Here is a 27,499-nt window from a genome sequence, read left to right as displayed (position 1 = left end):
TGTCAGGTATGAATGTGAAAACCTCAATATCACCTTTTGAGACCAAGGTCACCATTAATTTCTCATTTTGCCATGTTGGACTGCAGTGCACCGTGAGACCCAGGCACTGTGTAACATACTTTGTTTATTAATAAAACCATGTGACCCCCATGACAGCACTATTTTTATTTGCCAATAGATGTCTTGACCCAAGCTGTCTTTTGTCACTTTTAATTTGAAGATGGAGATTCATTGACTTTTAGCAATGATTTCCCATAGATTATAGTGAAGAACTTGCTGTACACAATGTATACAATGCCATGCATCCAACACCTTGCAACTGAGGTTTATCCTTCAATGTGCTTAGATTGGTCTGCATTGTTCAAATAATCCTCATAAACTGACAGTACTGTCACTGTATTCATAGTATAGATAGATAGATAGATAGATAGATAGATAGATCGATAGACTAACAGTTTGCCTCCATTTTTTCTTTAAGTCTTATTATGACTGCGTAGTCCAATGGGCATGAGTTTGATCACATTGATCAGTGCATGGTAGATAACTTTTATTACAGAAGTATCAAAAACAACATGATACTGGTAATCGGGGTACATCTCACCCTATACTGCGACGCAGCGCACCACATAGCAATATAGTTCCAAGCATACAATAAATACATTCAGAAATAAATACATTCGCTCAGCGGTATGATGCCTGACGTGATGTGCGTAGAGGATGAATCCCCCCGACCACCACGTCATGCATGACGCCGCTTACCCCGAAACTATAGCATCCTAATACACATTACGTTTCCTAAAAATACTAATGCATGCAAAAACGAAAACCGGATATTACGATCAACAATAGGCATCGGGTGTGTGGGGGGGGGGGAAACACAAGCCCGAAGCTTTATTGAAAAGACAAAGACACGCAAGGGGGAGTAGGGGGAAGGGGGAAATCTTCAGACGTCCTCTTCCTCCTTAAAGTCCATCAAGGAATAGTCTCTGAGCAGACTGAGGATCAGTCTGTGGCAGTCCTCAATGGACATCCTCTCCCGCTGGTGGATGAGGCGCTTTCTGGCGCACCATAAAGCGTCCTTAAAACAGCACAGCACCCGCCAGGCGCCGTCAATGTCCTCCAGAGAAAAAGTCCCACAGAATAGTCCATTCAACACCCCAAAGTGAGTGGTGGGTGTCTGTGGTACAAAGTCCTTGAGTTTAGGTTCCAGGGCCCCCAACAGGGCCTGAGCAAATGAGCACTCCCAGAAAACGTGGTGAGACGTTTCCTCGTGGATGATGCAGAAGGGGCAGTGTCTGCATCTGCTCAGGTTCCTGGCATGCATAAATGTCCTGAGAGGCAACCCCCCTCAGATGTGCCCCTCTCTTTCATTGCATATGGAAAACAACTGTGATGTGGGGTGTGGCCTTTCCCTATCCATTCTAACACAGAGCAGCAGAGTGAGAACACAGAATGTTACCATGTTGAACATGCTCAACTAAGAGAAAACATGTATTTTACAGCATTTCTAAGTGAGAATAATTAAAAATCAACTGACTTTTATGTCAGTGGGAAAATAGCCAAAAAATACCGTTAGATGGGGTAGTGTTTGGGCTGTATAGAAATGGTCAGATTTGTGAAGAGGCAAGCTGAAACTCCTTAGATCAGTAACTTTAGCCTAAAAAAATGGACTTTTCAAAGCTCCTGGCAACACAGCCTTATTGCAAGGAGAATTCTAATAGACTGGCTTGCTGATTAGGGAAATAAATATTTTATACATAGGCAGTGAACATTATAACTACTTAAAAACCTAATTTTTCCTGAATGAAATGTTTAATTCAGCTCTTTTTATTGTCATTACTTTAAGAAAAAAGTTAAATTCTTGGGCATGTTCGCTTGCTTATTAATAGTGTCACACCACTTCTCTCATGTTCTAATGAAGATATTTTTTTTCAGTCTAACTGTTCTTTGCCATCCCTTTTAATCATGTCCTTCTTTGATTAATTTTGCCTAAGATACGTAATATTCATTCATTTGCAAGTCTATTGCCTGGTTCTAAAATGTTCGGAGCATTCTGAGTGCATGGGCCATTCCTGCCTGTGATTTACATCAGCCGCCTGTAGTCACATCAGGTCAGATGTTCTATATTATGACCAATTTGTCCGATTAATCTGGTATGGAAAAGGGCACCATGAATTGCCAGGCTCCGTTTTGTTAAAATATAGTCTTTATGGGCTTTTTTTTCTAAGATCACAGAGCCCTTGTAAATGATCTTGATACACTTAACTTTACTTTGTTTTTTTTATGTTTCTGACTTTAATTTCCTTTCCTATCAGACAATGTAATATAGTGAGTTATGAGAGGAAAAAATTACATGACTCATAGGCACTAATAAGCAGGGACACTATAATTTAGTCCTTGCTTCTGTGGGGACAAACAGTTTGTCTGAATTTTAAAACCCTGGCTTAAACTGAGCCCAAGCCACCATTTTTTAGATTAATAATTATTTTTGGATACTATATAGTGAAGCTCTCAGGAGATAATTGCAGTCCACAGTTACTCTGAAACTCCTGCCCCTTAAGCAGATTCAAAATTCCTATTTTGGGGCTAGGATACCACCTTAAAAAAAATTCCAGGTTCCTGTGCTTTAGGCATTCCAGCTTACTGGCTTTCAATAGGGTGCTACATTTTTTTTAACTTTCAAAAATGTTTGTTAGGTTTTACATAATATCAGAGATTGAGAAAAGATAACATACAGTCAGCCAGATAATATGGTTATTACATTGCCAGGTACAAAAATAGAATGACAGGAAGAAAAGAGAGTAATAACCCTCATTTGCAAGGTACATTATACGAAGAATAATAAACACCCCAACAGATAGCCAGTAGGTAGGGACATATATAAGGCTACTGATAGAAAAGCCTAGAATTAAGGCTTAAAGAAGAGTCCCCCACCACAAATTGCCATGGTTCTCTCATGAAAATGTGCCATTTGTATAACAGGCTGACAATAAGATACATGTATAAAAGGAAAAATAGAAAAAAAAATATCTCCAAGAAATTAAGAGGATAGAAAGGAGAGAGTCTCCAAAAGGAGACCAGAGGAAAAGAAAGGAAACCATAAAGAGGAAGAAGACCCAGGAATCCCATGTGGTGATTATATCACATAGTTAAATATGGGAGGAAGGTAAGGATACTTTCATGTGAGTTGCCCATGGTTCCCAAGCTTGTTCAAACATTGCTTGTTTATCATTAATCACACTAGCAACCTTTTCCTGGATCATGATCCAGAATATTTTATGTTTCAGATGATTCATGGAAACCAAGGGGTGTTTTCTACGACCCCGCAAGGGTGATCTTGGGCACAAGCAGGACAAAATATACCAGACGCTGCATGGGGCACTATAATCCTGACGGGAAGTCATTTAGCAGTGTTACATGAGTCTGTGGAATTGTGACGCCACTGATAGTTGCATTAATTGTGCTGCCTTATAGTAGGCCAAAAGATCAGGAACCCCAAGCTCTCCTTTATGTCTAAGGGTATACAAGGTAGTATGATCTAGCCTATGGCCCCTGATGCCCCAAATAAATTTAAGAATTTTAGATTGGAGCAGTGCATTATTCATTTTACTAAGGAGTACAGGTAGTGAACAGAACAGATAGAGTATTTTGGGCAGGAGTGTCATTTTGAATGCATATATTTTCCCAAACCATGGGAGGTCATGCATGGCCCACCCCAACAGAAGATCTTCTAAACGACAGAAAAAGGGGGATAATTAAGCTTATGGCAGATCATACCAGGACACAGTAACAGTTCCTCACCCTCTTTGAAAGTGGAAAAGGAATGTTGGTGTTTGGCATGTGTGAAGGATAAATGAAAAGGGGATGCCCATCCATATTTGATAACTTTCCGTGTCAGCGCCTGCAGCAAAGGTTTCAAGGCCCTGCATTTTTGCGCTGTGCAGGGGAAGATATTCCCAAAAACATGCACATCATGACCAAGGAGGGGAAGGGAAGATGTTTCCCTAGACTTCTGCATGGCCAGCTCCTTAGTTTTTAATAATGAAGCTTGACGCTGATGTCTTAGATCGCAGGGGTTGTAATGCACGGTGAGCCCTGTCCAGATCAATGCTACAATGCATTGATTTGGTAGCTCAGGTAGTAACTCTGAGAAGAACGTGTGGATAGCAGCATTAACATGAGTAATCGACTCTGGTAGTCCACAGATGTGAAAGTTATATCTTCAAGACCGGTTCTCCAAGTCATAATATTAACTAGGGCATGGACCAATTGGTGTTGTAAGCGCTCATTGCAGGCCATGTTCTTAGTGCTGAAGATTGTAGCCTCTACCTTGTGTTCAATATCATCAATCCTGTCACCCAGTTTCTGCAAGTCAGCCTTAACTGTAATAGTGATCTGTTTCACCATTCTGGCTAAGCCCTGCTCCAATAGATCAGAGAATTTGGCAAACCGGGTCCAGTGGTCAGCGTCCTCTAGAGAGAGTGGGTTGACAATCAGTCCTGAGCCTTTTAAACTAGCTGGAGACTGCAGTGGCTGTGAGGACACCAGGTCATACAGAGTCCACTCTAACAAGGACTCAGTAGAGGCTGGGGACCACTGTGATAGAGAAGATGTACTTACAAGAGAATGATAGCCAGGAATATTGCATGCTTTGGCCAGCATGTCTCGAACCCCCTAGAGCTCCAGCACTCTGAGATGCTGACTTGGTAGATGTGGGCACCATCTTGCCAGAGACTGCTGGGGAGCGTGTTGCTGGCATGGTGTGGGAATGGTCCCGGTGCTCAGTTCATGTGGTCATCAATCAATGCTAGGTGTGTTCCAAATGCTGGGTAGCCAAATATGCTAGGGAGCAGGCCTGTGAAACCACCACAAAAAGGGCTTTAATTGGCAGGCCAGGTGCACAGCTTCAGGATTAAGAAGCCATCTTGGAAGCTGCTTGCATGCACCTTGCTACATTTTCTTTTAATACAGAGTTTCAGACCATTCACTTCAACATGATGTCCTGCATGTGATTGTATGGAGATTGTATAATCACATAGTGAAGTGGCTAACATTAATCTATTCCTAGTAAATTGGTGTTTATTCTGATGATTGTTTAACTCAAGGACTGGGTTCCTTACAATATAAGGTGCCCTATGCATCTTGTGAGGAATTCTCTGAACATAGACCGAGTGTAATATGGTGTCCTGTAAAGAGTATATCTATTTCTGTGAAGTGTTTTAAAAGAATGTAAATTCCTATTTTTAAGTCTTCATTATAGTATGTATTAAACAGAATCTGTCACCTTCATGGTCCCTGTATCCTGAATTACATGTAATAACATGTTCATTATCTTATTCAAGTAGTGAAGAGGGTGGAGGCTGCTCACTCCATGGATCAGGACCAATGGAGGTTCACTTTATTTCCATATGAGGCAAGCATGAAAAGTCAATTAACCCTTAGTTTTTTATCTCTTTTATTTCTTTAAATACTTATAAAAAATTACCCCAAAGCAAGATTTTTGTAAACTTATTCAGTAAAGCAGCGGCTTTGATAGAAATGGATAGAAGCCAAACAAAATAATTTTCTGCCTGTTCCTGTTTTTCTTCATAGACACTTTCTAAATTATCTCAATTTTTTTTTCTGTAGCTGTTAGATATATACCCTTAGAGAATCAATTATTTTGGTTCCTTGAAATGTAATGTTTTTTTAGATCAGGTGTTATTTGCTTGTGTTAGTGAGTTATTTATTAGCTTGTTGACTGTACTTGTTTAGTAGTCTTTTGTCTTTACACATTTCCTGAGTATTGGACTTCTGATTAAAATAAAACATACATTATTTGTACTTTCTCCTGAAAAGTGAGCATTGTGTCATTAGACCTAGGTCTTGCTGCATAGGCACAAGGAGCCAGCCATCAGATTGGCCCTAAACTAATGGTAGACCCAACTCTTTCACTGGTTTTAAGACTCCATTAGTCATGTATTATAAATCTATCTCTCTCAGTCGTGCAGTTCCTAAAGGAAAGACCTGATGATCTTTTTGCTGTATATAATTTTCAAAGTTTATCATAAGGATACCCACAGTTTTCTGAGTCATGTAATTTTATCACTGCAGACCAACTACTAATTGTATAAACTAGGTACTTTTAGCTCAAGATACTTTTAGTGATGAGAATGGTGGGTATGGATTTAAAGGGGTTAAAGTAGATATAAACGCAAACTAAATAAGATGTATTTGCTAAAGCAGTGTATCATAAACAGTTAATTTTTTTTGCTAAAATAATGCTTTCACTTTTTTTCTATCCTATCTTGCATTTCATTGCTGCTAGCCATCTGAAGCCTCTTTGCAGGCAACTAGAAGCTGTGAGTCACATGTAGTGATGAACTAAGGTTTGGGCCAAACGGAGTTCAGCCTGAACCCACAGGAAAGTGTCACATGATGGCAGGCCACCAGTCAAAACAACTTCAGCCAGGAAATTGTTTCCTGCAGTTGCACAAAATAAAGGGGTGGAATGCTGGTGTCAAGTTGACCAAGTGGCCATGTAATGTCAATGTTTGTTACATGTAATTATAGGATGGGAATTCCCCAGCTGCAGCTGATAGGCCAGGTGGCCTACTATTATGTGAAAACGTTCTGTGGGTTTGGACCTAACTCAGTTCGACGCAAACCTTAGCTCATGACTAGTCACATGAGCTTGTTCTGTAATGTTGAAGATGTTTTGCAGCCTATCCAATCAGCTTCTTAAGCTCTAATGAGTGACAGAAACATCCCCCAGCATTTATAGCGAGAAGGGAAACTCAGTCATGCCAGGAGGTATAGAAAAGTTGTTAATCCTTTGATTTCCTTAGCTAAAGGTGTGAATTGTTGCGAAATCACCAGGTTAGAGATGTTAAAATGACATTATATGTGAGTGATAAGTGGTGTTGAAGTTCCCCACCCCTATTAAGGAATGGCTGCTTTCTCTGAACTGGTTGTCCTCTCTGTTTAAAATGTGCACCTCATTGCTCTTAACAGGAATGCCTCTTTTCCTAAAAATTTAGTCTTGAGTCCTGACCTGTAGAGTTCACCCTCATCTTTAAACAGATAGATAGGTATATATATTTTAAAACACATTAAATTGAATTTGGGAAGTTTTTGGATCGACTTTAGTGTTGGTGATTAGGAATTGATGTATCGTACAAAAATAACTCATGACACCAATTGTATTTGGTGGCATGCCGAACTTGCTTCCTCTTTCTTGGAACCAACTATAGGAATAATTAATAAAAAGCAAATTTTAAGTGTGCTGTGTATTTTGGCACTAAAGGGATTAATTGCATCAGCTATAAACAGTATTTAGCTTTTTTTAAAATGGTAGTTAAAAAGGCAGTTTCCCTGATAGCACAGAACTGCAGAGAATTCCTACAAAGCTATGAAATGAAAGCTTGTTTAGCATGAAATGAAGTCTGCTTGAGGATTGCACTGAACACAAAAAAACTAAATTGATAAATGTATATTTCTTTTTAATTTGTAGGTTTGCACATCCAAGTCATTAGCTTAATTTTATTTAGTTATCTTCAAATTAGTGAATGTTTACTTTGGTAACCCTCTTAATCAGGGGTGCACTTAGGCTCTGTCTTGTTGTACCAAATTCTCAAGGAAAAATAGAGACCATCAGAGCAACAAAGAGGTCCTTTGAGCCCATGGGAAAGGTGGGCATGCTAAAGATACTGCTACTTGAATAGAGTATGAGCTCTGTCAACAGGGCCATTGATAAAGCAGTACATCTGGCCCTTCTGTACCAGGCCCGAGCCCTATCAGTTCAAAAGGGGGGGGGGGGGGGCAGGCATCTTCCGAGCAGGTAAAATGGCTGTACTGCCTTATTGCTGACACTGATCAACTTGTGGCTCCCCCTGCAGTGCTGGTTTTTCCACCTCTCCCTCCCTCTGGTTGTGCTGTTGGGGAATCAGTTCTAGTATGTGTATCTCCTCTCCCCCGCCACTCTGATCACCTTCACCCCCCTGCGTGCTCTTTCCCTAGCAGCACTGCTGGCTTCCCTCCTCTGCCTTTCTCTCTGTGCTGCTTCTGAGGGCACACAGAGGGGGAGGTATTTCAGGATGGAGAGCGGGGGGAAGGTAAATTTGTCATATATATCAGTCCCTTTCTTTCCTGAATGAACACAATAAGTAATCTGCGCCAATCACTCACTGTGTCCATTCATCACTGAAGCATAGTAAACTGTAGTTACTATGCTTCGGTTTGTGAATGAAGAGGAAGTCTCTGAGCAATTCCTAGTCAATAATCTGTGCATCTGAGGTTGTAGAGAAGGGAACTGAGAATCTATAGCTTAATTCCCTTTCTCTGTCCCAACATGGCAGTTAAAAATTTAAATAATAAACAAATACAATTCTAAGTAAAAAAATAAAATTCTAAAAAAAATAATTAATAAAATGAAGGGTTCATTTGAATGTTCTTTTCTTTCTGAAGAGTGGTCAGCATTTAAATTGATCTTCAGAGAGCATTTGAAATCTGAAATCTGTTAGAGGGGAAATTTCATAGGGTAAATGTCATTATGGTTATTTTGTTCTAATACATTTGTAGTTATGTGACACCATCAGAGTGTGGCAGCTTTCTCCATCCTACCTGAGCAGTGTCTTAATTTTCTTGTAGGAAAAATAATGGCTCTGTTGGCTATAGAATGGATGCTTATGGCTCAATTAATAACAGAGTTTGTGTGTTTTGTATGTCCATCCTTCTCAAAACAAACTTTAGTCTTGAAAAAGTTGGGCTGAGCTCCGCAAAAACATTGACAATTAAATTCTATTGCTTTTATTTTAGAGATTTATCTCTGCTGCAAGACCCATGAGCGTCTCTATACCTGATTTATATTTATATAAATATCTTTGAGGGCAAGCACCTGGGCATTACATCATACAAAGATTGTGGTGGCTACCCTATAATATTCATTGATCAATTATGCATATCAGCTGCAGTTTTTGAGTAAAGCTGGTTTTACACTCTGAGATTTGAACAAAAAAAAAAATCAAAAAGATTCCCCAATCTATGCTATACGGTGTGGTTGGATGAATCTCCTACTTTTATTTTCTAATCCTTTTTTGCAACTCAGTGTTGCTAGTCTTCTTTGGCCCTTTCAGGCATTTCCAGTGTATATGCACTTTTTCAGCATTGGCTGTTTATTATTCCTCCAAACCAGATTTTTGATAGTGACAATAGGGCACCATGCTGTCACACCTACCCCTAGCATGATGGTCAGGCACTATAGCTGTCATTGTGTTGTTCACCTATAGAAGCCCCTTTTTCCATATGGCAAGCAGCCTTACCAATACTCGGTTTCACCCCGGTCATATACACAGCCATATAGTGCCAGCTATCACGTCGGGCAGGCAAGACCTAAATACAACAAATAGTGCCTTGCAGTTGGCAGACAGCTAGGCAGGCAATGTTCAGAGAGTAATCAGGGTCAATTCCTTGATCAAAAGGCAGGCTGAGTTCAAAGAGTAGTCCAAAGTCCAATCTGAGGTCTATAATGAGGAGATCCAAACTAGCTGGCAGGGTGGGATAGGGAAAGGGTAAAGGTCAAGGCACAGGAACAATGCAGGCAAACATGACACCTAAAAAAGCACATGTTGCAAACACTATCTCAATCATAACACTAAGGGATTGGCGCTTTTATCAATCACCTTGCAGGTAGACAGACAGCGAAAGTGCAGCTCAGCCAAATCCGGGATGCTCGAATGAGACCAGCAGCAGCCATGGAACAGGAGCATTACACACTCCTGACACATGCTTTCTGATGTGTAACAAAAACCGCTAAATGTTGATCACATCATTGTTGCACGTGACATGGTGACAATACAGGAGCACAAATGGGAGACAGTCACCCCATAAAAGGAACATGGCAAGATAAGCATGTATCATTTAGGTAAAAAATGCTAATTTAAAAAGATAGATTTGGTTTAGACCAAATCTATTTTAACTAGGGTCCTTAGGGTTGTACAGTATGTAACAAGAAGAACATGTAAACCTTTTGTTGTTCAGTTTGCAAGTGAAGTACTAAAATATGAATCTGCTGCATATTGTGTATTTGGTAATTAATTTTGAACTGACACATTTTTATGTCATTGGGAAAGCCTCACATTTTTCAATCTATATTATGCACCAATTTATGACTGCTGTATGCTCCTATGACCTGTAATGCACTTTCCTTTTATATTCTTGTAACACAGCCATGTATCAATAACTTATTGAGATAAAATATGAAACTACAGCCTTGACCAAATTTATTCTGCCCTGACCAACTGTCTTCTGTTGCTGATCTATTCTAGTTGAGTGACTTTTGTATCCAATTAACAGACTTGGATCCTACAGTGGTAGCCTCTAGCACTCCACAGACCGGATTCCCCCAAGGCGCGGAATCTAAGTCCCTACCTGCTTGTTCACCAGGGCCCCTGATGGTGGGGATGGACTTGGAGCAGGCCGAGACCAGGTCGCGGCCCCTGAGTTCACCCAGCTGTGGTAGAAGCACCGTTGGAGGTGCATAGCAGGTGAGAGTCTGATGTGAGGAGGTCACAAGAGCAGCGTCCGGCACGCCGGGTCGGTAACAGTGGTGGCAGCGTGGTACAAAATCAGCAGGCAGAGGAATAAACAGGTCACAAGCCGGGTTCGTTAACAGGAGATCAGAACGTGCAGGGTTAAGCAGGAGAATGGTCAGACAAGCCAGGGATCAGAACAGGAGACAGACAGCAAATCAGGGTCAGGCAGGGTCGGCAACAAGACAATCTACCAAACAGGAACTTCAGGAAACAGGTAAGACCATACGGCACTTGAGCATTGCAAGAGCTGGGTTTAAATAGCCCGCCCGACTCCTGACAGGCACTCCTGGGTCCTAGTGCCTGCCCGGCGCCGTCATTGGTGACAGGCGCGCCTGGGTCCTAGTGCATGCCTGTATGTCTTGTCAGGATTCTACGCATGTGCAGATTCAATCGCCGCAGCGATCTTCCCATTCCCTGACAATGGATAACTAGGATATTAAGTTCAACTGTCATCCTATTTTGCCAGCTGTATGCTTCTAGGTGTATTGTAACAGAATGGGTGAAATGTATGTACACAGTACACTGTTATACCAACAACAATTACAAATAAGCCTGTTGGAATGCTCTGATAGGCAGGATTCCAGAACGACATACAAAAAGAGACAATGGGAACTTTTAGACTTATCTGTGTAGTCAGATAAAGAAAAACTTCAAACAAGCTCAATAACTCTGGGAAGACAGCTCCCACAAAGCAAAGCTTCCCTCAATGGGCACCCAACAGTAGCTCAGACCATTTGGAAACTCGGGCACTGCCCGAGGGCCCGGGGTCAGTAGGGGGCCCCATGAGATGCCCCTGGTACCTTTTTCATAGGCTTTTTTGAGTTTGGGCAAGGACACAGGGGCCCCATGACCCTCTATTGCCCAGGGGCCCCATGAGTTGTCAGTCCACCCCTGGATCAAACCATAGAAATACAGAAAGGAAAGCCGGACCAAAACTGGATTAAAAAGTCCAAGGTAATTTTAATGTTGTAACAACAATTGAAAATGATCTTGACCTATTTCATCTGGTTTTGGTCTGGTGCTCCTTTCTGTATGTTTATGTTTTGAGCTACTTGTAGGTAAGATGGCAGTCTGGAACCTTTTACTAAACATAAGAATGTGTTTCTGTTACCTTTTATCCAAGGTCATGGCTTATGTTACTTGTGAACAAAATATGGTTCTGCATAAAGTGTTGAGTGAACATGGCAAGTAATGAGCAAAAGATACTTGTTGATAAATATAAACACATTCCTGCTTATCTATATCCTGATTTCCCTCCGTAATTCACATATTCACTGAAATGAGGTTCTTTCCTCTGTCGTTTTCTCATCTCTAGATGAAGTATAGAGGGTATGCAGTCTCACTCTCATTGTAACATTCTGTAGTAATAATTCTAAAATGCACACCTCCATTGTTTCTACTTGTAATGGTGTAGTTGTGGTATTAAAGATTTAGGCATTTCAAAAAAAGGTGACTACCACTGCTTGCCTTCTTCAGTCTTCTATGTTGGGTTTAGCATATATTTAACGTATTCATTGACTTTCTACACAGATTTATACAGAATTGCTCATGTGCAAAAGGTCATGCATAGCAGCCAAGTACTGATCGGCATGGACTTCTGCACATAAATCCTTTCTTAGAGCTGTGATGTTCTGACTGTACTGTGTGTGAAGAAACAAGCAGGCTGTAAATGCCAATTGCGTATTCTCTCTCTCTTTTGTTTTAGGAAATCAATGATGCTGAAATAGTGGAGCTTGTGCACAGCGCTCTCGGAAGGATTACTGTTATAAGACAAATCTTTCCTTCTCTGAAAGAAAATAATGTCAGATGTATGAGTAATAACCACAGAGTGGCTTCACTTCCCTGTGACCCTCAAGAAGGCTATCTCCAAATGTTACAGGTCAGTTTCTAAACTTTCAACTGCATTGTGTTAAGAACAGTAGAGACATTCATTAACCATTTGTTATATAAGAATATAGCAAAAATATATTAAAGCATAACTCATAGTCAGATGAATAAACAGTTCATGCATGAACAATCCTCAAATCATATGTCTATACTTGCTAAATTTTCTTTATTTAGGAAGGATTTAAAATTCATTTTTAGGAAGTGTGTGCAGCAAGACCAAGGAATAACATGGACGACTTTATATTGCCCTACCACAGGTTGAGGTCACTTTGGTCATGGACACACTCCCTCTTATACTCTCTTCTGCAAGTGAACCTGCCTACGTTCATTATGTCTTACTTGGGCAATAATGAAAGCTGTTGACAGTTCATTAGAACTGCTGTGTACTGCTCAGGATCTTTAGATTGAATTCATTAGATCTAAAAATTAAAAGACTGCTATTGCAAACTTTTAGCTATCTACCAAACTATAATAACTCAAACCATAGAAAGCACTATGGTGAAATATATGTATATAAATATACAGTATATGACTTAAGCACTAGTTCAATAGCAGCACTGATTTATAAAACAGTACTTTTTATGAAAGCAAGATAAAGAAATACTGTTGTAGACTAATGCTTGGGTCTGTAAACCACATGCATATTTTGCTAGACAGCCAATATTTTGAAATAGATGTCTTTTAATGGGAACGGTAGGGGGACTGACATAATATTTCCACTGTTCATGTAGAGGAATGACTGCTCAGGCTGATATTTTAACCTCTTTTTTAAACAATGTGCATATAACTGAGGCAAAACAATTGGGCTGTCAAGCTTAACAGGTTTTTTTTTTTGGTAAGACTGCTGTTGTTCTTTAATATTCATATGTTGACAGTGTGCATTGACTATTACAGTTTATAGTAATAGGAAATTACATGTAATAGCTGAGTCACACAGACATATTTCAACATGTTTGTGTGTTATAAGCAGCAGCTCTTCTGGTGTGAAGTGTTATAGGTCCATAGAGAAGTCCTATGCTGCCTGATCATTGGTAAAATGTTGCAAGGGATTTGGAGCTTATGGATGTATGGCCACCTTTAGGGCCTGTGTTGATGAGCTTTGGACTTATGCTGATGGCATCAACTTAACAACAGTTTGAATTATTTCTGAGATCACTCAGAAGTCCATTTGACATGCAGTTGACCTTCTTATGATAAGTATTTGACCTGCTTTAAACAAACTTTGCATCCCCATTAAATTATATGGGAATGTAAAAGCCGTTTGGCACAAACAAAAGCCCTTTGACACAGGCCCTTAGACAGGCCATACATTTATACATTTTTTGAGCTGAGTCTGCTGATGGGGGAATAATTCCTGCAGCAATATTGTGTTCTGCCAGCAGGAAGCCTTCCTTGCCAGCAGATTACAGTGATCAGTGTTGCCAGCAAAAGCTGGAGGCACTGGTTGTTTGAGAAAAAACTGACAAGCTGGTTGTACACAAGTTGATTGATTGATTAACTTGTGTACAACCAGCTAGCCAATACAGGGATTGAAATTCATTTGGTCCCCGCTGAGCCAGACAAATTTCAGTATATATGTATGGCCAGCTTTATAGTCCTTGGCCAAAAAGCAGAAAGGTTCTCAGTCTTGATGTATTTGTTGATGGTGTAATTAAAAAAAAAAAAAAAAAAAAAAAAATATATATATATATATATATATATAAAAACAAAGCACCTGTGTACATCCCCCCAAAAAAGAAGCTAACACAAAAAAGGTATATCCTTTCCACCAAGTACACTCAAATAAAATGTGTCACGCTCAACCTAGATTAATATTACGTGTTCATGGGAAGATATCCTTGATAAAACATGTTTGATGGAGCTTCGCACTGACGTCATTGCATTCGAGGATGTTGATGTCTGTGCCTGTTTAAGTGTTTTTAATCACATGCGCATGTTGTCTTATGTGAGTATATGTTTATCAAATAAAATCATTTTAAAAAGGTTTTACATAGTTAGTCTGGCTGAAAAAATACAAAAGTCCATCTAGTTCAACCATAAAAAAAAAGTTATGATCCTATACTCACAGTTGATCAAGAAGAAGGCAAAAAACCCAGCAAAGCATAATCCAATTTGCTCCTGCAGGGAAAAAAAATCCTTCCTGATCCTCCAAGAGGCAATCAGATATTCCCTGGATCATCTTTAAAGCAATATACTGAGCTGTCTAGAATCAACTCTTGAGGGAGTCTATTCCACATTTTCACAGCTCTTACTGTGAAGAAACATTTCCGTATTTGGAGATTAAATCTCTTTTCCTTTAGACGTAAAGAGTGCCCCCTTGTCCTCTGTGATGACCTTAAGGTGAATAACTCTACACCGAGTTCACTATATGAACCACTGATGTATTTATACATATTTGGTTGCCCTTCTCTGCACTGCAGTTCCCCAATATTATTTTTGTGAATTGGCGCCAAAAACTGAACTGCATATTCCAGATGAGGTATAACTAATGATTTGTGCCGGGGTAATATGATATCTCTCTCTCTGGACCTCTCTATACCTCTTTTAATACAAGAGAGGATTTTGCTCACTTTAGAAACCGCAGCTTGGCATTGCATGCCTTTATTAAGCTTATGATCTACCAGAACTCCCAGATCCTGCTCCACCATTGATTCCCCCAGTTGTACTCCCCCTAGTATGTATGATGCATGCATATTCTTAGCCCCTAAGTGCATAACATTACATTTATCAACATAAAACCTCAGTTGCCCAATTAAACAGTGCATTGAGGCTGGCTTGTAAGTTGGATACATCCTGTAAGGACATTATTATATATATTAAAAAGTAGGGGTCCCAACAATGGACCTTAGGGTACACCACTAACAACCCTAGACCATTCAGAGTATGAATCATTAACCACTACTCTCTGAATATGATCTTTTAGCCAGTTTTCTATTTACATACAGATTTTTCCAAGCTTGTAGACTTTACCTTACACATTAGTCGTGTGTGGTGAACTGTATCAAACTCTTTTTCAAAATCCAAGTATACCACGTCCACCTCCACCCCTCTGTCCAAAATTTTGCTCATCTCCTCATAAAAAGAAATCAAATTTGTTTTACAACTTGTGTCTTTCATGAATCCATGCTGTCTGTTGCTTGAAATATGTTTTTTTCAAGCAAGAACTCATCTATGTGGTCTTTTATTAAACTCTCCAGTATTTTCCCAACTATAGAAGTTAAACTAACAGGTCTATAATTACTTTTGTTCCCTTTTTAGATATAGGCACCACATTGGCCTTATGCCAATCCAGTGGTACTATGCCTGTCATTAAGGAGTCCCTAAAAATTAGAAACAATGACTTTGAAATTACAGAGCTCAATTCTTTAATGACCTGTGGGTGTATGCCATCTGGTCCAGGTGCTTTCGTCACCTTTATTCTGTCTAAATATTTCTGGATCATTTAAATAGTGAGCCAATGTGGATCATCTGGGGCTTTGTCAATGCCCATTATGGACAAGAGCTTCCCCATACTCCATTGTATACACAGATCTGAAGAATGTATTTAATAAATGTGCTTTCACCCACTCTAGATTATTTTGTAAAGGGCCTACATGCTCGGACCTGACCTTTTTACTATTAATTTAATATATATTAATATATTTGAAGAATGTTGGGGGGTTTGTCTTGCTATCCGTTGCAATCTGTCATTCGTTTTCAATTTTTGAGGCCTTGATTTCCTTTTTACATATTCTGTTATATTCTTTGTAATGTTTAAACGATGATAGCATTCCTTAAATTTTATATTTTATAAAAGCTCTTTTCTGATTGTTTATAGCTCTTTTAACTTTGGCCATTAGCCACATAGATTTTCTTTTTAACCTTTTAAACTTGTTGCCCATGGCAATATATTTTGCAGTGTGTTCACAGACAGTCTTTTTGAAAAACTCTGTGTTGTGTTCATTGATGTCAATACTCCCTCCCAGTCTAAGTCTTGGAGAGCAGCTCTCAGCCTTGAAAAAATGGTTTGAGATTTCCAGGTCCAGCAAGAGCATCATTCCTAGTTCAAGCCTCTATGAACTGTACCATAAAATTGTCCTGTAGTAGGTTTATATATTTTTGCCTTTAACTGTTCCTGCAGTACCATTACTCCAGTCAATTTCCAGGTAGTTAAAATCCCCCATTATTAACACCATCCCAGACATTTTGTTCTGTGCAAGGAGCTGAGTCTACATCTCTTCATTAACACTGGGTGGTCTATAACAAACTCTAACAATTATCTTTGCAGTATGCACCCCCATGTGTAGTTCCACCCATAATGCTTCAGCCTCATCACACTCTCCATCAATTAGATCCTCTTTCACACTTGCTTTGAGATCACTTCTCACGGACACCACCACCTTTCCTTTTTACCCTGTCTCTTCAAAAGAGAACATAGCCAGGTACAATAATGGCCCATTCATGTGAAGAATGAAGTCAAGATTCAGCAATACCAATTAAATCATAGTTCTCTTCATGTACCAAAGCTTCCAACATAACTATTTTGCTTGGCAGACTTCTGGCATTGGTGAACAAACACTTTTATACTACGAAGAAGCTCTCTTCCTCTTTTTTCTTTGCATGGACTATTATACTGTGAGGATTGTATATACCTGATTGGCGGTGTTCTTGTTTATTATTGAGGCTGCTGTGAGAGTACTTTTTGATACCGGAGGATATCATACAAGTGCTTTTTTGACCACTCTTATTGTAGGGGCATAATTGGGAGCTGGTAAGTGTGTATCCCATTACCACATTTGGGTGATGGTTTTGAGCGGTGGCACTTTGTTATTAACCCCTTTGCGCTGGTGCCTCCCAGCCCTTTAAGGGGTTTCTGATGCCAGGAGGTGGGGGTGAGGTTTAAGGTCATGTGATCACTGTGCTTGGCTGTCATGGCGGTCACATGATCAGAAAGGTCCCGATCGCAAGGAGTGTTCGGGCCCTTTCCGTGAGATGCTGACACATGTACTGGGAGCGCACAGGGAGCACTCTCTCAGCAAGTTTGTTTAAAAATGGTACGCATATATGCGGCCACTCAGCGTCAAGGCCCAGCCACTGAGAGGATGCATATTTGTGTACACTCAGTGTGAAGAGGTTAAGAATAAATTAACTTTCCACTTATCAACACTTATTAACACTTGGATGGGACTTTTTTGCATGGACTTTATTTAACTTATTTTATATTAATATTTGCATATGATTATATGTTAATGTAATGTTTGTACACTTTGAACACATGTAATATTAATCTAGGTTGAATGCGACACATTTTATATGAGTGTTGTGTAATTATGTAATGACTGCTAAGAAGCATAACCAACTAATGTAACAAAACCTTGCCCCCCCAAAAAAAGACACAGAGACTGATTAAGTTGGAAATAGGGCAAGGACACAGTTTTATTGAACTTGAACCAAATGTAACAACATTCAAATTAGCATGTAACAATGCCAGTCAGTTATACTGTGAGCATCCATAACAAAGAAACACGGATAGTCAAAGTCTATCACCATCTGTGCCAGACAGGCATTAAACTGACCCCGGAATTACACTTGGAGGCATAGCCCATAAAGTTATATAATTTGCTGGCAAGTTAAAAACCGGCAATAAAACTGTGACCAAACACACAACGAATGGGTGGATGAGCAACTCTTGTGACGTCTGAATTTCCTCAAAGTAGTTGAACGTGCCCCTGTGTAGCCTTTTTCTGGAGTTCAGGCTCCACCCAGTACCTCATGTCTTCGTGGCCAATCCTAACAGAACGGAGCCATTTAACCTCCCTGTTTTAGGTTTCCACCCACTTAGATGTCAAGCTTTCAGCAGTCTAGGCTCCCTTTTCCTGGGTATAGTGTTTACTTCCGTAAATAGCCAAATCATAAAATTCAAAAAGATTTAGCCTTTATCGCTACACCAGAAACTTACTGTGAATATCAGAAAATCCCATAGAATAATACCAGAGACAGAATAAGGAAAGAACAAACAGAGGACGCACAGGCCTAGTGCATTACCATAAAAAAATGTTTAATAAAAAATACTGTACTCACAAACGACAATATAGTCAAGTTAATCCAGCTGTTCTTTATGATGTGCCTTGACTATATTGTCGTTTGTGAGTACAACACCTACTTTATTTTTTATTAAACATTTTTTATGGTAATGCACTAGGCCTGTGTGCCCTCTGTTTGTTCTTTCCTCCTTCAGTATATTTGGATTCGCCGGTCTATTTTTAGGGGCAGCAAGGTGTGCATGTTCCAGGACATTCTGAATGTGGTTGTAGCCTGCATCGAGTCCATCCCCAAGCGGAGGAGCATTTGTTTGCTCATGCCAGAGACAGGTAGGAGACCGTTATAATAGTTATTTTATAGCGTTATAACAATTCACAGAATAAACAAATTGGTAATGTGAGAGTATCTACTGTATGACGTTCAAGTGTAACAGGTCTAAACAATGGTCTCCTAGAGTTGTGGTCAAATTGTTCAGTGGTTATTCGAAGAAAAAAACAAGAACATTTGCAGGAAGTTACCAAGTGGATAAATAGTAAGATTTACATTTTGTTTCCCCCTTTTTAGGTACAAGATGACGTTGCCTTTGTCTTCTTTTATTTTAGACCAACTATGTAAAAAAAACACCAAAAAGAAAAGAAAAAATAACTCTATGCATACTTAAAGGGTTATTGTTAGTATTGTCTGTGATGTGATGTTTTTGATGTCATGTATTGTGGGGACCAGTATCAGTTATCAAGGTTTTTTATGCTTTCACCTTTCTTCTCATGTGGTTGGCTGGTGCATGTCTGTTGAAAAGTAATGAAAATCCCATATCCTTGGCCAAGATTTGTATTTTCTATTCATGTAATCATATCAGATGTGTTATCTAGCGTTATCTTCTGGTTTCTAAAATATAGGCGACTCAAGGGAAATGTTGATGTTGTCAGAATGTTCAAGATGCAGCTGCCAGGAACACTAATCACTAATGGTTGTTCATGGAGGTTGCTATGCTTTACTTCACCTTGCACATCACCATTACTATTTTGTGCTGATAAAGTGCATATGTGCCTATTTATATGAGATAAATTTCAGAAACAGGAGTGATACTTCTTTCATTAATAATCCTCAAATCTCAAGGGTGTTCATAAAACAACAGTCCTAATGTACATAATTACTATATATGTTTGCAATATAAAGCAAGCAGCAAAAAATACTATAAATATTATTTTTCTTATGTTCTTGTAATTAGCTATTTGCAAATGATTTAAAAAATGTGCTCTTCCCTGCCACACAAATATAAACCAATATTACAAATATTGCAAAAAAATAGGCCAATTATGTCAATTATGCGAATACAGAAAAAGCATTGCAAGATATCCCTTGCAATTTATTCCCTCTAATTATACAACAGACTGAACGTTTCATTGAAGGAGTCTAGGAGATAATATTGATCTCCATTTCTTTCCTTTGTAGATACCATTATTGTGATTTCCTGCCAGCCTATTATTTCTAAAGATGTTGAAAAGTCTTGTGTTCGTTATTATTCATGATTATGGAATGTCATTTTCTGTAGTGGACTGCAGTATAAAAAAAAAAGCTGCTGGACTTAATTTGTCCATTGTTAATAAGGGATGAGGTTTGAACTCAGGTCTAAAATGGGTTCAAGACAAACCCTGCTTGTTTACAAAAGCATCAGACTAATGCCAGATTTCACCGCCATAGTAACCGACTAACCTTAACGCTCCTCCTGCCCTTTGAACTTAGGTAACCTGGCTTAGAAAGATCAAATAAAGGGGATTTTGGATATGCATACCCCTTACTATAATAGGGTGGGTTTCCAATAGCCATACTGGCAATGTGTTTAGCTATGATAACACCTTATAAAGTACTTCTGATAAGGGCATAGGGAAAAATTATTGTAGGGCTTGTAGGCACTAGCTGGTCTCTTAAAGTAGATGAAAACCCATGGCTTTTTTTCTCAGAGAAAAGGTACAGGAAGTCACTCCCTCTCCTAGGTCACACTTGTCTCTGCCCTACTTGCCCCTAGAACTGCCCCTTCAGAGAACAGGAAAGCAAGTATAATTTAGGGGGCTATACAAGTAATTTGTATGGAATTTGTTAATGAAAAGCAATGCAGTAACATGTACAAACCATTATAAATATCAAGCAACAATAGACAGTCCCCTCATATATCCAGCAAAGAGACAGCCTCCATGTATCCGACAAAGAGACAGATCCCATATATCTAGCAAAGGGACATCCCCATTTATTCAGCAAAGAGATGGCCCTTTCTAGCAAACAGACATACCCATATATTTAGAAAGAAGACAGACCCATATATTCAGCACAGACACATCCACATCCAGCAAAGAGACAGACCCATATATTTAAAAAATAAATGGCTCAGTCCAGTAAAGAGCCCCATATATTCAGCAAAGAGACATCCTCATATATTCAGCAGACATCCTAATCCAGCAAGAGAGACATCCCAATCCAGCAAAGAGACATTCTCAAATACTCAGCAAAGAGACATCCCCATATATTCAGCAAAGATAGGGCCTAATCCAGCAAAGAGACAGACCCATATATTTAAAAAATAGATGGCTCAGTCCAGTAAAGAGCCCCATATATTCAGCAAAGAGACATCCTAATCCAGCAAAGAGACATCCCAATCCAGCAAAGAGATTCTCAAATACTCAGCAAAGAGACATCCCCATATATTCAGCAAAGAGATGGCCTAATCCAGCAAAGAGACAGACCCATATATTCAGCAAAGAGATGGCCCAATCTAGCAAAGAGACAGCTCAATCCAGCAAATAGACATCCCAATCCAGCAAAGAGATGGCCCAATCTAGCAAACAGACAGACCAATATATTCAGCAGAAACATCCTCATATATTCAGCAAAGAGACAGCCCAATCCAGCAAAGAGACATTCTCAAATACTCCGCAAAGAGACATCCCCATATATTAAGCAAAGAGATGGCCTAATCCAGCAAAGAGACAGACCCATATATTCAGCAAAGAGACATCACCATACATTCAGCAAAGAGATGGCCCAATCTAGCAAAGAGACAGCTCAATCCAGCAAATAGACATCCCAATCCAGCAAAGAGATGGCCCAATCTAGCAAAGAGACAGCCCCATATGTTCATATGTTCAGCAAAGAGATGGTCTAATCCAGCAAAGAGACAGCCCCATATATTCAGCAAAGAAACGTCCCAGTCTCGCAAAGATATTGCCCAATCTATCAAAGAGATGGCCCAATCCAGCAAATAGACATCCCAATCCAGCAAAGAGACAGCCCCATATGTTCAGCAAAGAGACATCCCAATCCAGCAGAGACATCTCAATCCAGCAAAGAAAGATCCCCATATATTCAGCAAAGAAACATCCCCAGATATTCAGCAGATGGCCCAGTCTAACAAAGAGACATCCCAATCCAGCAATGAGACAGTCACAGCACAGGCAAGCATCATTAACAGACACACACAGCCCCATCCAGCAGCATTGTCGATCAATTTACCAGAAAATGTCTAAAATCATGACTCCACCGTGAACACTGAGCAGTCATAGGTCAGTCAGGACAGGCTACCCGCAAAATCAAGCCACAGCTCTACCACACAGCTGAGCTGCAACTGGCACCAAAACCAGCATCTTCTCAGGCCATGAGTTAGGAGCATGTATGCTCCGTAGCGTGTAGCAAGACACATCGCATCTCCTGTGGTGAGCTCCAAGCTGTGTGGTGAGCCCCAAACTGGTCACAGAAGGCTTTGAGACTCTCCACACCATCTCCAGCCCTGTAGATGCACCAGGCAGCTGCAGCAGCTTTCATTTAGCAGCATCTGCAGAACGAGGAATCGGAGCGGTCCCTGTATATTGATGAGCGAACATTTACAGTGGGGATCGAAAGTTTGGGCACCCCAGCTAAAAATTTGTATTAATGTGCATAAAGAAGCCAAGGAAAGATGGAAAAATCTCCAAAATGCATCAAATTACAGATTAGACATTCTTATAATATGACAACAAAAGTTAGATTTTATTTCCATCATTTACACTTTCAAAATAACAGAAAACAAAAAAATGGCGTCTGCAAAAGTTTGGGCACCCTGCAGAGTTAATATCTTGTACTGCCCCCTTTGGCAAGTATCACAGCTTGTAAACGCTTTTTGTAGCCAGCCAAGAGTCTTTCAATTCTTGTTTGAGGTATCTTTACCCATTCTTCCTTACAAAAGTCTTCCAGTTCTTTGAGATTTCTGGGCTGTCTGTCACGCACTGCTCTTTTAAGGTCTATCCATAGATTTTCAATTATGTTGAGGTCAGGAGATTGTGAAGGCCATGGGAAAACCTTTAGTTTACGCATCTTGATGTAATCCCCCGTGGATTTCGAGGTGTGTTTAGGATCATTATCCATTTGTAGAAGCCATCCTCTCTTTAACTTCAGCTTTTTAACAGATGGCATCAAGTTACCATCCAAAATTTGCTGAAATTTTATTGAATCCATTTTTCCTTCTACTCGTGAGATGTTCCCTGTGCCACTGGCTGTAACACAACCCCAAAGCATGATTGATCCAACCCCATGCTTAACAGTTGGACAGAGGTTCTTTTCATTAAATTCTGTGCCCCTTCTTCTCCAAACGTACCTTTGCTCATTCCGGCCAAAAAGTTCAAATTTAACCTCATCCGTCCACAGAACTTGTTTCCAAAATGCATCAGGCTTGTCTATATGTTCATTTGCAAAGTTCAAACGATGATTTTTGTGGTGAGGACGTAGAAGAGGTTTTCTTCTGATGACTCTTCCATGAAGACCATATTTGTACAAGTATCTCTTTATAGTGGAATAGTGTACCACAACTCCAGTGTCTGCCAGATCTTTCTGGAGGGATTTTGCAGTCAAATGTGGGTTTTGAATTGTTTTTCTCACAATCCTGTGAGCTGTTCTGTCTGATATTTTTCTTGGTCTTCCAGATCTTGCTTTAACTTCCACTGTTCCTGATGACTGCCATTTCTTAATTACATTCCGAACAGAGGATATTGACATCTGAAAACGCTTTGCTATCTTCTTATAGCCTTCTCCAGCTTTGTGAGCGTCAACTATTTTCAGTTTCAGTTTTCTAGACAACTGCTTAGAAGAACCCATGGTGCTGATTGTTGGGGCAAGGTCAGATGAGTCTGGGCACTTAAAACCTTTGAGATTGACATAACCTGGTCTGCCCAGACGATGATTGAGAACAATCCATGACACTGGCAGGTCTCAGCTTGGCAAAGGGGGCAGTGCATGCTATAAATTCTGCAGGGTGCCCAAACTTTTGCAGACACCATTTTTTTGTTTTCTGTTATTTTGAAAGTGTAAATGATGGAAATAAAATCTAACTTTTGTTGACATATTATAAGAATGTCTAATCTGTAATTTGATGCCTTTTGGAGATTTTTCCATCTTTCCTTGGCTTCTTTATGCACATTAATACAAATTTTTAGCTGGGGTGCCCAAACTTTCGATCCCCACTGTACATGTGAGTTACAGTACCTACTTATGGATACATTTTACTACACACAGATGGCACTTCCCCCCTCTCTCTTTTTGTTACAATTATATAGGTTGCATCTAACTCTTGGGATAAAGCTCATAAAACTGCTTTTTCCTCATCCATTTCTTCAGAACTTTGGCTTGTTATTTGGAACTTTCAATGAGGGTTGGGCTCTTTAATAAGCTGATTTTTCCGTTTATAGTTTAGTTTGGACTAGCATGTAACAGGGAAGAAGAAGATTTAGGAGATGGGAATAAATTTGTCACCATTTAACAAAAAATGCCCAAACAAGGAACCTTTTCAGTATCAGTAACTGTTTTTCCATGAAAGCTAACCATTAAAATAAACAAAAATTATATTTTTATGGATACAATCATGTGTAGCACCCTCCGACATAGGCTGTTAGCTAGGTTAGGTAAATGTACCTAAGTTTCTGTAGCTCTCCTGTAATTTTTTGAACCATTCTGATTATTTTGGGCTGTTCTGTGTCTCACTGGCAGCAGATTTGACTGCTTTCCCCTGCCTTCTGGAGGGTCCTGAAATGTACTGGGCTAGTCCAGTATGTAGCTGGGGTGCACATAGTCTGAGGCTTGGAACAGAAGGGTTCTTGTCCAGGAGGAGAAGTTCCTAGTCTGAAGAGTTGCTGCCCTTCTGAGCCATCCAGCTACGCTCCTACATGTTTTCATCGAGGTTCCAGCTAAGCTGGGGGGCCGTTCTAGTATTCATTGAGGTCCCATCTGTGCTAGAAATCAAGGGGACTATTCAACTGAGTTTTGCTGGAACTGACTTAAAGCGGAGTTCCACCCAAAAGGGGAAGTTCCGCTTTAAAGATTGGTCCCCCGCTCCCCATTAAGGATTGGCATCTTTGGGGAGCAGGGGGGGGGGTGGGTACCCGAATTTGACAGGTACTCACTACCACTTCCCCTGTGATCACCTAGGCGATTGGAAGCAGAAGTTGTCCTCTTACCCTCCCTCCCCGAAGTCTTGTGGAACACATGACAGGTCCCAGAAGACAACGGGGCCATTCAGGAAGCACAGCGCTACTCGCACATGCACAGTGGGCACCCAGCTGTGAAGCCGTAAGCTGTCACAGCTGGGTGCCCCCCACTGAAGATGCCGGTGCCTGGAATACAGGACGGCCGGTGAAAAGGGCTGCGGCGGGGGCAACGTGAGATCGTGGGACAGGTGAGTTGCTGTTTTTTAAAAGTCAGAATCTACAGTTTTTATAGGTGCTGACTTTTATTGTTTTACAGAGTGAGTGCAACTCTGCTTTTTCAGAGTTCAGAGTTTGTTTGGCTGATATTGGAATGATGTATCCAAGTATCCAGGGACAGTTATGAGTGCAGAAAACACTTGTAATTAGCAATAAAGGTCTGCATATGACTACTGATTACAACATTCAGCAACAAGCAATAGATTTTTTAGGGTGCTTAAACCTCTCCACAGTGTATCAATCTGTTAGTACAATAATTTTAAATATATAGAGTAAGCACACCACATAAGAAAAAACGATTTAGCAATAAATTAGTATTAGGTATATACATACAATTATACAATAGGTACAAATATCCACCTTTGTCATATCACATCAAGCATAATACAGTATAGGTATTTGATTCACTGTTAAATCACACCAACAAAAATACATGCATTCAAATGGGTACAGTGAGCCACACTTGGAACATGTAAAAGCTGATGTTCAGAAATATTTACAGGAGTTCAGTGTCCAGAACAGAAGCAAAGGATGGCTGGGCCAGATCCTGGTTAAAAGAGAGAGAAGGGGTTTCTTGAGCACAGGGGTTCTTAAATCCCTGAAATGTTTTTTTTTTCCATCTCCTCTCTCTTTTCACCAGGGTGAAATTTTTTTTTAGTGTTTTAACACAAACTTTGCTTGAGTTCTTGGCAGTGCAAAGATACATTTTCTTACACCCAAACATTATTTTACAGATCAATATCTGTTTGCAACAACTGATTGTTTTAAATAACAAAAAAATAGGTTCAAGAACAGTGTACATCGAAACCACCCCTTTTTATATCAATTCCATTCACAGGACCTTCCTATCCCTATAGATAAATAAAAAATGAGGAATACACTAATTGGGCCTATTAACTCTAACTAAACCATCCTGCTCACCACTTTTAAACTTTTATACTTTCTGCAGTTTCTGCAGTCTTCTAGTAAAGCCCCATCCTAGGTTCTTTGTCCCTAGTACATTGGCCTAATCTTGCCAATTAAAAGTGTCCTGCTTATGGTCAGATCTACACTGCTGTGTCATTTGTATTTAATTCTTCTAGTAAAAAAATCTACCTGTACTCTTTGTCTTTAGTAAATTTCAGCCAATCTACCCTCAAACTTCTTTTTAAAAAAGGTTTTAAGGTTTAGCTTGGGGTGATATTGTGCTTGGTTACCTGCTTCCTTGGCTGAAACTGGAAGTGACAAAGTCATTGTCGCTTCTGGGTTCATTTGCCATATAGGAGTTCAGGGAATGGATATTTCTCCATCTTCTCTATGGGAAGCCTGCCATAGTATTTACTGTAATCCTGGCATCCCCAGAGGAACAGGGAAAGGGAGGGGTGTCTTTTCACAGCTGCAATAGCTATAACTTTTACAAGACAGGCAATCACTGGCTGAAAAAAAAAACATAACTGTAGCAGCTGCAGCCATTGTCCTGGTACAACCACTTGATAACATTAATCGGTAGTGGTTAAGCAGACATGTGAGGTCTAGACCCCTAATGTCACCTCTGCATTCCATTAAGCACAGATCGCTGTGGCAGGGGAATGACCGCAATGAAACTGGATGGTCATATGTGAATCTTAAGGGTGTGCCTTTGAAGCCAGATAAGCAAGATAGACCACTGCAAATAAGTCCTAATGGGCACGGCAAAATGCATCAGGACATGGCTAGAATGGTGCTGAGGTCACTATACACATATATGCTGGACTCCTGGGGCTGGTCCTGAGTGGCGTCCCCTCCCTCTTATCTCATCTTAGGCACTGGAAGTGATGAAATGCTTATCACCTTCTAGTTCATTCACTAGAGGGGAAGTTAACAAATGGATGTTCACTAATATCCCTCTGTTCTACCCACTGACACCTACTATGGTCTTCCCAGGCCTGCAGGAGAGACAGCAGAGCCCAGGTTATGTGGTGGGGGGTCAAGTAGGGGACTGCATGTCCCTGTGCATGTAAGGGAGTGAACAGTTATAAGTGATCAGGTGGCACTTGGAGAAATGTAGATGTACCAAATTTTCACAGATTTTCCAATATAATGTCTTACGTATGACAAATATCTATCTATGATTAAGACCTTTATAGCTGAAATGTGTTAGATGAACTACGTTGTTGTGCTTTTATGGAACTGTTCATTTAACTTTAATAAAGTGTTGGGAATATCCAGGTTGTGTGCAAGACTTTCCCTTGAAAACATCTGTCTGCCCACCTGTGCCTCTTTCTGCCCTACATAATTATATACTAGGTTTTTGAAATTGTAAAATTTCAGTAAGATTGTCAA

General features: G+C 40.0%; 1 protein-coding gene across 5 annotated transcripts in view; it reads left to right on the top strand.

Annotated features, from left to right (window-relative positions):
- GRID1 (glutamate ionotropic receptor delta type subunit 1) overlaps window positions 1-27,499 on the top strand; it is a 1,483,898-nt gene that overhangs the window by 1,097,721 nt on the left and 358,678 nt on the right. For all 5 annotated transcript variants that reach the window (XR_016312597.1, XM_089676479.1, XM_089676480.1 and 2 more), the window contains exon 6: window positions 12,277-12,450. Coding sequence is in view for 4 of the 5 variants with exons in the window: in XM_089676479.1 (XP_089532605.1) it covers window positions 12,277-12,450 (174 nt within the window). In the remaining variant the exon portion in view is untranslated. The remainder of the gene's footprint in view (window positions 1-12,276; window positions 12,451-27,499) is intronic.

Source organism: Staurois parvus, unplaced genomic scaffold (genome assembly GCF_062004578.1).
Source record: "Staurois parvus isolate SC_StPar_1 unplaced genomic scaffold, SC_StPar_1.0 ptg000170l, whole genome shotgun sequence".
NCBI lineage: Eukaryota > Metazoa > Chordata > Amphibia > Anura > Ranidae > Staurois > Staurois parvus.
This window is presented reverse-complemented; position numbering and strand designations above follow the sequence as displayed.